Raw genomic sequence first — 13,380 nt, forward strand, 5'->3', positions numbered from 1 at the left:
ATTTGTAGTGTCATGTTATGCTCAATGAGATGCTGTGTTTCTTAGCTACCATAAAGGTGGGTAATATGAGTCTGCTCTGTCTCTCAGGTGCCAGTAATTTTAACTGAGTTCAAAGTGTAGCAAGTGAATGAGAGTGAGAAAAACTCTATTACAAGCCTTCACTTTCACAAATTGCTTTTGAGAACAGTTTGTGGCTAGAGATTTCATTTCTAAATCTTGTTTTGCCAGTGGAGACAAGCTGTGAATCATGAGCCATAAGGAGATTTGGTTCCAGTGCCACCATACTGGTGAAAAAGTAGGCACAGGAGAGCATCTGAATTTTGTAGCCTTTGTTGTGGATTCACCTATTGTGTTCCTGAGATCTGGACATTCTCATTTGCTTCCCATCAGTTTACTCTTAATTAATTAAGTGGCAAAGAACTAATGGAAATTAATTGGGATTTTTTTTTTCCGTTAATATGTTGGTAATGATTGTCTCCCTAGCTTTCTCCTGTGCCTCTGGCGAATACTTGGAGATGAAGAACCAGGTGTGCAGCAAATGTGCTGAGGGGACCTATTCGCTGGGCAGTGGGATCAAGTTTGATGAGTGGGACGAGCTGCCAGCAGGATTTTCCAACGTGGCGACATTCATGGACACAGCAGTGGGCTCAGTTGAGAATAAAGTCAACAGCTGCAACAAGTAAGAAGTTCTGTGAGTGCCTGGGTTATGCAGCAATGATGAGCCTGTGCTTAAAATAAGGCCCACATGCTGCAGGTCTTTTCTCAGCTCTTAGTGTGCATTTGGAAGAGGGGTCCTACCTTGGGTGCAGGTGTGGTGTAGACACAGCTGGTGTGAGAGAGGATTTTGCCTTGCATGAATTTTGGGAGTGCTTTAAATATCATTTATCCTGTAGTAAGCGGTTGATCCACTAGTGAAGTGGTGTGACCTTTTCAAGGTGTTCTCTTGAGAACGGTATTTAGAGTCCTGAAGATTTGGAAAGCTCAGCTCCATAAACACACAGGGAAATTATTTGTCTATCTGAAGTGAAAATCCATACCAAACCACACAATGCAGTGGGAAGGATAGGTGTAGGGAATTCTGCAGACACTGCAAAGTCCTGCTGTGGTTACCTTGTCCCTCTCAGCTGCACGAAGTCAGCTAAATGATTTACCTAAGCTCTCCAAGAGGGCAAACAGCCCCAGTAATGTCAAGACTGTGAAGGAAAATTTTTAGCCATTTTTTTGCTGTAATTATGGTCTCCTTGGACTCATCAGCAAATCGTGAGCCTAAGACCAGCCTGGGGATTTGCTCTTTTGTAGCTGGAAAGCTCCAAAGCTATGGTATAGTAAATGTGGCTAAAAGGTACTTTCACAGCCTATTTAGAGACCCACAATTGCTGCAGAAGGCTGTTTCTGAACATGACTGAAAGTGTGTTGGACTGCTTGCTAACAAACATTTTCTGTGCAGATTGGGTCCTAAATTTCAGTGGCATACCTGTCCCCATATATAGTTTTAATGATAAATATTATTTTAAAGTGAAAAATAAAAGACTCCTCAGTAATAAAGCTATAAATCCACTGCATTTAGCTACAGTGGGACTTGGGGTTCTTTCTTGTGTTAATACATTTTTGTATTGTATTGTAAGAAAAGTCTCCTCGGTGCCTATGATCTGAGCTGAGGCTTGTTTTGTTTGTACTTATCAGTTCTTCATGGACACCACGAGGGAATTACATCGAGTCAAACAGGGATGATTGTACAGTTTCTCTCATCTACGCCGTGCACCTGAAGAAGTCTGGTTCTGTCTTCTTTGAGTATCAATATATTGACAACAACATCTTCTTTGAATTTTTCGTAAGACCTTTTTTATGATGAACCCAACCTTGCATTTTTCAATCTGGAAAAGAGCAGCAAAACTAGCTTTTTCATTGTTCTAAAATAGGAGCAGCCTGGCTGGGCTTCCACTGTGCTGGATCCAAATTACTGAAATAATCTGGTGGGACCTGTGTGGGAAAGGCATCCTGCTCTTCCCACGTGGATGGACTGGTTGGGGTATGGGAAACCAGGAGGTTCACAGCTCTGGGCTATGTGGTGCAGTGTAGTTGCCCCAGTCTGCCCTTCTTCATGGGGAGGAAGTAACAAATATGCATTCTGTTGTCAGATGAATATGACAAGATCATGAATTCTAGATCCAGATCATCCTTCAACATCCTTAAGTGACTGGCTGGCTTGAGAGGTGGGCCTGTGCAAACCTCAAAGCCAAGTACGATGTTCTGCACCTGGATCAGGGCCGTCCCAAGTACAAATACAAACTGGGTGATGAGTAGACTGGGAAGGAGCCTGCACTTCTGGTCTGAGGGTAAAAGGAGATGTCCTCCAATATGGAATGCAAGTGTGGATACTTCTTGTTGAATACTCAGTGCTTCCCTTTCCAGGCCTTTCTACATAATAAAGCCCTTTGATTCTTGTAAAAAGATAATGTATTATGTCCATTTTCCATATAGGAAGTCAGACACAAAATGCTGAGGCTGAGACTGTGTAAGATAATTGGATCTCTGCCTTCTATTTAGGTGCTTCTCCCCATTTTGCTTCAGTGCAGTGGGTCTAGATTAGAATTAAGTGTGAAGATACGGAGTTATATGACTTACTTCAGGCAAGATGTGGAGTAACTTTGAGGAAGAGTCTTGACCTCAGATCTACTGAATTTCAGCTGAAAGCATTGAAATGACCTTTCTCCCTGCTGGAAGAAAGGCTGAGTATTTGAACTCATGCCTAAAAGGCACTTAGTACCTTTTAGAGAAGATAGCTGTGAGAAGAAATGAGTGGAAAGCTTTGAGGCCGCATGCCAATCCCTGTTGTTATCCTGCCTGGATTTGGGGACCCACAGCCACTAGATTTCAGAGAACTTGGGACTTTTAGGGCTTGGAAGAAGGGAGAAGCAGCCGAGACAATATGAGCAGCATCCAAATCTGACCAGATGGTGAGAGGGTATGGCTCTCCTGCCCTTTTTTTCATCTGCATCAGGAATGCTATCAGTGGAGGCTGATAGCAAGTTTTGAGGTTTTTTTCCCCTGTAAATAATGCAGCTGCTGTCCTAAATATGTAGCAACAGGAGCAAAGCTGAATCTTATCATTCCCAGCCAGCAATCATTAGACTGACTGAGAGACATATCTGATTGTGGTCACTAATCTTGTGTTTTTAATTAACAGATACAGAATGACCAGTGCAAAGAGATGGAATCCACAGCAGACAAATGGGTGAAGCTGACAGACAATGGGGAATGGGGCTCTCATTCCGTAAGTAAAAATTTGTTCACAAATATATATTTTTTTCATTTATCAATGACTGTAATTTATTTTGAACATGCAAGGATCAGATCCTGTGAATACATGTGAAGAACAACTTGCCTGCTACTGTGGGCAAGGCCACTACGATCTCTAAGGAGCTGATCCCGAAGCAAAGGATAGACGTGCAAGAATTTCTATTGATTTCCCTTAATCAAGTGCTGTATTTATGAAGCTGAACAGATTTACACAAATCCACATGCCGTGGTCACTTGACATGATGGTAATTGAAATCTTCTGCAACATTTGTTTGCTCATAAGATCCTGCCATGCAGCCATACGCACAGCCAGGCAGGGCTGGCTTTTTGTTCCTAAGTGCATGCAGCCAGCTTGTGCTTTCCAACTTACCCTGCTAAAAAGCAAGCTGGAAGCACTGAGGTGGCTCCTGTAGCAAACATGAGTGCCCACGTTGGGAACAGCAGCCTTTTCCTTGGCCTAACGCCCAGCCAGCTGAGCTCGCTTAATGCACAGACCACGTGCAGACTCAGTAGCTCATACTAATGCCTGATTTTCACTAGACCCTCATAGCCCAATTCCCAGAGCCATGACAGCAAAGGCCCATTGTAGATGACGTGATGCCAGAACAAGAGGGCTTTTTATTGGCGTGGAGAACACTCTGCTCTGTTTTCTGTTGTCTGCTTATCTTCCTGGAGGATAAACTGTGTTCCTGAGCCAGCTCTAGTTGGCAGCGCCTGGTACCTCAGGTGCAAGCCTCCCATGAGTCATGTTTGGAAGTGAGAAAGCTGGATCAGAAGGGGTGAGTGACACAGACTGAGGAGTGGGTCGGGGGCCAGGCCATTGGCTTACGTGAACCAGAAGATATAGACTGAATCTGAATGGGAGATGGTGCTGTTTGAGCTCACTGTCTAGAACGTGCACATGCCTCCACTGACTGTGAGGGTGGCTTGAGTGCCTGACTGAAATGTAGACGTGAGCCAGGTGAGATGGCTGTTCTGGCTCCCCTTGAGGCTTGAGGTTTTGTCTGTGCTGCAAATCCTGCCAGCTTCTCTGGACACAGCATTCCATTCACTGCAGCCTTTGTTTTCAGCATGCTAGGTCTGTTACATCTCAACATCTCTACACCACACAGCATGATGTTTGGTTCATGTGGTCCAACTTTGGCTGTTACCTGGGTAACCTAGCTCTCCCCTGGATTGAAGTTGCCTGGGGAGTGGGAGATACAATGTGCTGTGTCTTCTTTTGCTGAGTTTTTGGACTCTTTATCCTGAGTGAAAAAAGCTGTTGTCCTGATAGGAGTGCACTGCACTGCTGTAAATCTCAGTATCCCAGACCCTTGTGCTGGTAGAGTTTATCCCTTCTCTTGGGTGAGGATTGTCATACAAAGATACAGCACCTTCAAGCCAACACTTGCGCTGGCAGAAAGCAACCTGTAGAGTAGTGGTAAGTATGGTAGAACTTTTCCCAGTTCTATTTGCAACACAGTCAGAAGCAGCTCTTGGTGTTTTTCCATAAAACTGGAGTGTCAAACAGCTTTTTTATTACACCCACTTTAGCACTTTTCAAATATGTTTCCACAGCATCTGCCTAATTGTCTCTCCATTACTTCTTGTCTCACTAAGCAGCTTAGGAAAAGCTTGAGATGCTTGGATGCACAAAAACGGAGCAACAGAAGAGAGAAATAAGATGTTTCTTGGAGAGGGGATGCAAACTAACAGTTGTACATATTGTTGCAGGTAACCTTGAAATCAGGTAGTAATATACTATACTGGAGAACAACAGGGATTCTCATGGGGTCCAAAGTGGTAAAGCCAGTTCTGGTGAAAAACATCACAATTGAAGGTAAGAGATATTTGCCTTTTAGATATTATCTCAATCTTTTGTCATGGCGCTTGATAAGTGCTACCTGTGTGCCCTTAACACCAAAGTGGCTTTTTTAGCCCCCTTGTCCCCTTCCTCTTATTTTAATGCACAGAAACAAAGCATGAAAACTTCACTATCAGGGAAAAGGCTGAACAATGAATTTAGCTGGTACATGAGGCCATCTACTGGAGAAGACTAGCTTGGCAAGCAGAGAGGAAAGGAGCAGGGAGGTTTTCTATCATAAAAAAGAAAGGGAAGGAGCAAAGAGATTTTCTGTTATAAAAAAGGCTATGCATATTGGTGAGCCTCTCAATAGTGAAAAATAGGCTGACACTTTCATCATAGCAATGATGGTTAAATTACTGTTTAAATAATTCATTTAATCTGGAATTGCTCTTTGGTGCCTTTCTCTAAGGGTAATCAAGCTTGGAGTTCTTTGTAAGGTTCTTACATGGGTCAAGACTTGCACTGAGCAAAGATTGATATCAAGATTCAGCACAACCAAAGTTTTTAGAGCGCTTACAGCCTGTGATTTTTAATCTATGTAATGGCTTGTTTTCCCAGATACACAGGCTGTTAGTAGTTGGTAGAGCACACCTCTCTGTATTTTATTGTTTTACCTGCAAATTACCTTATAGGAGTTGCATATACATCTGAATGCTTCCCATGCAAGCCTGGTACTTACAGTGACAAACCTGGTTCATCTGGCTGCCAAGAGTGCCCAAGAAATACTTATTCTGAGAAAGGAGCTAAAGAGTGCACCAAGTGTAAAGAAGAAATCTATTATGCAGGTACATAAATCAAATGGTATTGAGTGAGTGAATATGTAAGGTGTGTTTCTGTATACAGCTGTGAGAATTATCCAACAACGAAATTTAGTGTCCAGTTGATCTGAAGAATGGAAATTAATGTGGAGCTTCCCAAAAGCTTCAGAGGACACTTGTGTACAAAACAGGCTACAATCTTGGGCAAAGCAACAAATGCTAACATGAATGGATGGAGATCTTTTTCGATCTCTAAGGGAGCCCACTTTCTGAAGGTGTGCTGTGCCCTCTCGTGGTAACTTGTGTTACTGGTCGGTGGTTCCTCTACTGACTTCATCGCTGCCTTCAGGCTTGTGTTTCTAGGAACCTCATTCCCAAATAATCTCCTGGCCCATTCCTTCCTCTCTTGTGGTTGGATGATGTGGTATCTCAAGTCTTCCCAGCTGTGGTTAGCTGCTGATCATGAAACAACATGAGCAAAATCCATTTTTTCATGGTCAAAATGTCTCCAGTTTCCTTTCTTGCAGTTATAAGAAAGTTGTTGAAGAATCAGTTACCAACCATAGCACCTGCTATAAGAGTATTTTTCTTTTTAGAAGAGGGATCCAGTGCATGTGTAGAGCGTCCTCCATGCACAAACAAAGACTTTTTCCAGATCCACACTCCCTGTGATAAGGAAGGAAAAGTAAGTAAAAAGCCTGATATTATTTATAATCTCATTGAGCTTTCTGTGATGTCTGGATTTGAAAACAAGGTTTGCTATCCCAGTTTTGCTTCCAGAACTGAATCTGAGGCTGCTGGTGTGCCCTTTAGCTGCTTTCTCCATCTGCATCCATTTCCATTTTATCCTTCTGTAAGAATTTGCTTGTCTCATGTCTGCTTAAAAGATCTGCTGTAATGAAATGCTAAGCTTCTTGCTTTTGTGATCAGTCTGATTGGGTCCTTGGTGCTGCCTGTGTGCTCATAAAACTAAAGTTTGGAGCACAGGCTGAAGTGGTGTCCTAAATCCTAATATTCCCTAAAACCTAATGTTGTTGTTGTCTTTCCTGGAAAAATTTAGGCTTACGTTAATATGTTCTGTCCCAGCAGTGCTTAGGCATAATTCAGGTGCTGGCATGGCACAGGAGCACTGGATGTGGCCACATCAGTTTTGAGTGGAAGGGTGTTTAATATGTGACATGCCCCTTGGTTTTAGGGTCAAAGAAGAGTCCATGATCTGTTTGAATAACAGTATAGACATAAGCTAGTTATTGTGTTCATGTACTGAGGCACAGCCTAACTGCAGGTAATGTGCTTGCAATATGGGATGCCTCGAAAAGCCTGAACTCTCAGTAGGTTACTTCCCTCAGAATCTAATGAGTCTCTCATAGGAAGTCCTGTTGGTGGAGCAGCCTGGCTTTGTAGCTCTCCTGCCCTTTGTTCCAGCAGTTTCATAGAGATTTAGGAGGAATTTGGAGAAGAAACTGCCACTTTGGGATATGCCCACATGGGCACGTGGTCAAGCCTGTTTTACCTCTTCATGTTCCCATCTTTCTCAGATCTGCATGAGACAGGAAGTGCACAAAACCTGTAGCACTTATGGGTTGTTGGCCTAATATTTGCTGCCATTGTGGACTATTTTGAGGTCTCCTGGTCAGGCAGTTCTAAAATGCAGCTGAGATGATATGCTTTAATAAAGAAAACATCTGTGAATTTAGTCCCAGTTCTGGCAGACTCTCCAACCTGTTCTTGTCTCACTGATTCTTGCTCTTTGAAACAGTATTTAAGTGCAGCCTCCTACACATTACCCTGTAACTGCCATGGGCAATTCAAGGCTCCTAGGCAATGAGCAAACTTCCACCATTGGCTCTCTTAGTGTCTCCTCAGTGGCCCTTCCCTTCAGTGAACATCATCAGAATGCAAAGTGGGTCTTTCAGCAAACACCCTTCATCTTCATGGTTAGAATAGGAACATACCAATGGCAATGGCATTGCAATGGTATACTGGTGTACAGTTTTTGGCAAGGTTTGCTTTACTCCCCAGCTTTTTCTCTTTATGATGCAGTCCAACGAGGGCTTGACTCTGCAGCCATCTGCAGGTCACCAGTGGCTGTAAAGCATCAGCCTAAAGGCTTATCGACCCATGGCTTTCTATAACTATCCGTGTTTTTCACTGGGTGTTTGATTGTAGTCTGCACAGCATGCGTGGAAGTGGCCTTGGGAGATTCATGCACTTGTTTCCTATTGATTTTCACTCATCTTCTGCTTTGAAAATCCTGTGGTGGTCACTTTAGTCCCAGTCTTAGAAACCCTCACCACTGTGACTACAGGCCCTGTCTCACCCCTTTCTCTCTGCTCAGTTGCAGTAGTTTTATTTTAATGAATATAGTGGGTCTGGGTTCTGGGCAACCACACAGGTACTTCGCTAGCTTCTAGTCCTTTTTTATTTTAAATGTGGATGGACACTCATGATGCTGCTAAAATAGACAGCAATATTCCAGAAAATCCCTTAAGTATTTGGGAGCAGCAAGGGAAGGCTGATCGACAAGGAATGAGGAGACAGGAGCTGAGGAGGACAGCAAGGCAAGCAGAGAGGCTGACACTGGGATGCTCTGACACTGGGAGCATTCCCACTGCACCATGTTCTCACGCTTCTGGCCTCAAGGATTCCTGGTTGCGCTGCTGAGTCTGAAGAGTGGAAGAAGGCAGAGTGTGAGCTCTGAACAGGTTAAATTATTAACACTTGGATTTCTCTGAAACTCAGCTAATATTCATCTTGAGATATTAAACCCTTTTAGGGATAGGCCTAAAGTCAGACGAAAATTTAAAACTCAACTCAGTGATTCATCTCATTTATGTTGCCAACAAGAGAAGGTGGTGAGGCAGCACCATTATATAGGTAATGGTACAAACTTACTTGTATCAGTGTTCATAAATTACTCCTTAAGTAAAACAGAGGGACTAGAGAGGAGTTGGGGAAGTTCCTGTTTGTTTTTGGCGTTTGCTAATTGGATGAAGATGACCATTGTGAACTTGGGTTCTTTGCAAAGAATAGGCCACTTTGCAGAAAATGCAAAGCTTATGATTTTCTGCTAACAAATGCCTTCCAGATAAAGGAACTTTATAGTGGAAAAGTTATGTCTAAGGTTGCTATGGCCAAAATGTACAGATTATTTATTAACTTGTTAGAATTAATTACATAGCATTCCACAGAAACATTTCTGTGGGAAAATTCACAAGATAAATAGTAATGCACTGTAGTAATTGTTTTAGGCTTCACATTTTTTCCTTTGCTCTTTAAGACCTGAGATCTTGAAACTGCTTGTGAATCCAATCATTTGTGTTTCCCTGTTTTTGTCTTTATTGTCCCAGATGTGCAAGGTCTGTATTTGGCATAAAACATTGGGAATACCCTAATTCAATATACAATATACATGCACCCTTGTATGGTGCATGCAGTCCTAAAGCTTTCTAACACATGATGTGAGCTCCATGTCTTCTTATTCCAGACTCAGATCATGTACAAATGGATTGAACCCAAGATCTGCAGAGAGGATCTCCCTGATGCACTGACTCTACCTCCTTCTGGAGAGAGGAAGGAATGTCCACCCTGTAATCCTGGCTTTTACAGCAATGCCTCATCTTCCTGTACTCCTTGCCCACAGGGCACATTTTCAGACGGGACGCAGGGTAGGAGTCCTGAAAAAATGGCTTGTGTCTCCAGAAGTAACTGTCTATTTGCATGTGACTGAGTTTAATGACACATCATCACAAGCCAGAGTTTATTTTCTTTGAAGTTCTTAGTATTTGCCAGTAGTGAGAGTATACTGACTGTCTATTTTTCTTCTGAAACCTTTTTTCTTCTGAAACCTTTTTTCTTCTGAAACCTTTTTTCTGCTCTAAATTGACCTGTTGTGTTCTGGATACGTTTCTCAGCTGGTTTAAATATCCTAGGGGTAATTTCAGTGGTTTCTGAAGAAGAAATCAGAATTTTTGCAGTGACTAACTCTTCATCCGTACTTCTGTCCATGCTGTGATCTTCTCTGTGCAAATCTCATTTCAAGCACTGTTAAATGAATATTCAGCCAGCATTTTCTGAGCACAAATTCTGGGTCATTGGTTCTAAGATGTATTGACCCAGTGGTCACCTGCAGAATTTTATGGGGTCCTGTGTTCACCAGCATGCTCAGTCTTTCAACTTAAGCCACTAAAAAGGTAGTGTGGCATGGGTCTCATTTCTACTCTTCTAATCCTGATGGTGAGGCACTGGAACAGTTTGCCCAGAGAGGTGGTGAGTGTCCCATGCCCAGAGACATTCAAGGTCAGGCTGGACCAGGCTCAGGACAACCTGATCCAGCTCTAGGTGTCCCTGTTCTCCCTGTTCTTTGCAGCTGAGTTGGACTAGATGACATTTAAAGGTCCCTTCTAACTGAAACGATTCCGTGATACGTCTTTCATTATTTAATGAAACAAATGACATTATTTGCTCATTATATGCTTATTATTTGAGATGTGTTTACACTGTGTGATTTCCTTTTTCCTTTAGAGTGCAAAGCCTGCCCTGCTGGGACTGAACCTGCTCTTGTCTTTGAGTACAAGTGGTGGAACATCCTACCGAGCAACATGAAGACTTCTTGCTTTAATGTTGGCAACTCAAAATGTGATGGAATGAATGGTGAGCCAAACTCCCTTCACTGTTAAGTGCCTTTCTCCTGTACTAGTTGCTGTTATAGTGGAGCAGCCATCAAAATGGATATCCTCTTTGCTGTGAATCGCAACACAGAGTTTTCGTCCTTTAATTTCACCAGACTTGATAATTCCTGCAGGAAGCAGTCACTAAATATCTCTTTTACGTCAGAAAAGGGCAGCAGATGCAGTTTACATCAGGTTCCTCAGCAAAAGACTTATGCTACCATATGCGCTTGGTAGCAGACTTTCAGTTTCTAAAGGGAGTCTTTAAGAAAAAACAGGTCAGGCTCTTTAGCAGGGTCTGTTGTGATAAGACAAGTGGAAATGGTTTCAAACTGTAACAGGAGAGATTTAGACTGGATATAAGAAAAAGGTTTTTTATAGTAAGGTTGGTGATGCACTGGAACAGGTTGTCCAGAGAAGTGGTGGTTGCACCATCCCTGGAGACATTCAGTGTCAGGCTGGACAGGGCTCTGAACAACCTGATCTAACTGTAGGTGTTCCAGTTCATTTTAGGGGAGTTGAACTGGTTGACCTGTAAGGCTTCCTTCCAACCTAAATGATTTTATGATTCTGTGATACTTTGAAGCATCTGAATATCCCCATTGATAAAAACACTATTTGACTTCTCTCTAATTTATGTTCTTTCATGTTTTGTGATAACTGTGACTTTAAAAGACACACATAACTGTTTTGGAAAACGTAATTGAAGTGTATGGTCATTGTTCATTTTGTTCTCAGAGCTTTCTCTTTGCACATCTGCTAAGCTTACAGCAGAGAGCAGTCACAGCTCACTTGTGAAAATGGTTCTGTTCTGGGCTTCTCTCACCTCTAGTCTTCACTGAGAAATTTCACTCAGTTTGATCTGCCTTGTCAGTCTGATGCAATTCAAGCTTTGAATTATATGTGTTAAGCAGAGATGTACTGAAGTATGTGCTTTATGTTTAATGCATAGATTTATTCATCAATTTTAAGGCTGGAAGAGGTCAGATGGATCATCTCATCTGATGGAATGATCAGCACAGGTCAAGGAATTTTGATTACTTTGCTGATTCCAAATTGACATTTGCTTATGAAGTCAGCAGCTAATATAATTATTACAACTTTTCCTTCAAAAGCATTATTATACCATCCTACAGTTTTCACAAGACATCTGGTATGAAAGCACTGAACTGATTAAAAACGTATGGTAATGCAGATTTTTGTTGTTGTTGTTATGTGACCCATTTCTTAAATACCTTTTTTTTTTTGTCCTGTGAAGGTTGGGAAGTGGCTGGTGATCACATCCAGAGTGGAGCTGGAGGCTCTGACAATGACTATCTTATCTTGAACTTGCACATCCCGGGATTTAAGTAAGAAACAGGATTTTATTCCATTTATTTTTCGCTTATCTCTGTGTCTTACACCTGTGTCACATTAACCTAGGAATGAATAAAGTTTTCAGTTTTCCATTGTGAATAAACAAGCTAAACATGCCATGGAATGGATGCTGATCCCACATGACTTTGCTATTCTAGCTAGGCTGCAATGTTTATGCTTCTCCTGGAGTCAATGGAGAGATGCAGGAACCTCAGGAGGACAGGGCATCCCACCTCTCCTGGACTCACAGATAGGATGAATTAACTGCTGGATGTGCTCGTATCTCTTCTTTTTCAAATGACTGACCTTAGGCTCCTAGCTCAGGCCAGTTGCCTACTATTATTATTATCATAAATGTTTATCATTATTTATTATTATTATTGTATTATTATAACATTATATATTGCACTTTGAATATTGTGTTCAGCTTTGGTCCCCTCACTAGAAGAAGCATATTGAGTTGCTGAAGCATGTTCAGAGAAGATCAGTAAAGCTGATGGAGGGACTGTAAAACAAGAGTTATGAGGAGCAGATGGAATTGAGAGCAGAGGGAACTGGGATTGTTTAAAGTGGAGAAGAGGAGGCTGAGAGGAGACCCCATCACTCTCTACAGCTACCTGTAACGATGTTGTAGCAAGGAGATTGTTAATCTCTTTTCTCAGGTGACAATTGATAGGATGCAAGGAAATGGTTTCAAGCTGCACCAAGAGAGGTTTTGATTAGACATTAAGAAGAAATTCTACTTGGAGGGGAATGTCAAGCATTGGAATGAGCTGTCCAGGGAAGTGGTGGAGTCCCCATCCCTGGATGTATTTAAGTTACATGTAGAAGTATTTAAGTGGACACAGCACAAGGGGATATGGTTTAGTGATGGGACTTGGTAGGTCAGGTTGGTAGTTGTGCTTGATGATTTTGATGATCAACAAGTGGAATAGATGATTCTATGATTCTCTGACTTAGATAGGCAAGGTATGCTGTATCTCAGCTGAAGGAAGTTGCTACTTTTTATAACAGATGAGCAAACCCTAATTTTTATTTTACAATATGTCCACACAACAAAATAGATAAAAAAGAAGCAAGAAACATACTCATGGAAAAGCTCAGTGTGTCCCAGAATTGCTCTACTGAAGTAATTAGTGAGCTGTAGTCATTTCCATTGCAGGTGTTTCTGAGTATTGTTCCAGTGTAATCATGTGAAATTCTCCAAAGTGGTCCCTGCTGCTGAGTGCTAGGAGTGTCAAGGGTATTTTAAAGTGTTTAATAGATAGCACGAGAGCACCCTGGTTGTTTAATGAAACTCCTGATTGCATCTTCCACCAGTAGATGCAGTTGAATCAGTGCAAAAAGTCACTTAAAGCTACTCCTGTGTAACACATTTAAGTAATAACATTCTCTACCAATACATTCAAATTTGGGTATTGATGATAGTGAGGGAACTGTACCATAA

General features: G+C 42.0%; 1 protein-coding gene across 2 annotated transcripts in view; it reads left to right on the top strand.

Moving 5' to 3' along the window:
* Positions 1-13,380, top strand: part of ELAPOR2 (endosome-lysosome associated apoptosis and autophagy regulator family member 2) — a 90,685-nt gene that overhangs the window by 59,697 nt on the left and 17,608 nt on the right. Inside the window, exons 3-11 of one of the 2 annotated variants that reach the window (XM_042816328.1) lie at positions 484-679; positions 1,684-1,831; positions 3,188-3,274; positions 5,017-5,122; positions 5,782-5,934; positions 6,504-6,592; positions 9,395-9,575; positions 10,432-10,560; positions 11,836-11,926. In XM_042816328.1, coding sequence (XP_042672262.1) covers positions 516-679; positions 1,684-1,831; positions 3,188-3,274; positions 5,017-5,122; positions 5,782-5,934; positions 6,504-6,592; positions 9,395-9,575; positions 10,432-10,560; positions 11,836-11,926 — 1,148 coding nt within the window. In that variant the 5' untranslated portion in view covers positions 484-515. The remainder of the gene's footprint in view (positions 1-483; positions 680-1,683; positions 1,832-3,187; positions 3,275-5,016; positions 5,123-5,781; positions 5,935-6,503; positions 6,593-9,394; positions 9,576-10,431; positions 10,561-11,835; positions 11,927-13,380) is intronic. The other variant, XM_042816329.1, reaches the window with a different exon arrangement.

This window comes from Centrocercus urophasianus, unplaced genomic scaffold, assembly GCF_019232065.1.
Source record: "Centrocercus urophasianus isolate 14NV4802_14NV808 unplaced genomic scaffold, USGS_Curo_1.0 seq_15, whole genome shotgun sequence".
NCBI classification, from domain to species: domain Eukaryota; kingdom Metazoa; phylum Chordata; class Aves; order Galliformes; family Phasianidae; genus Centrocercus; species Centrocercus urophasianus.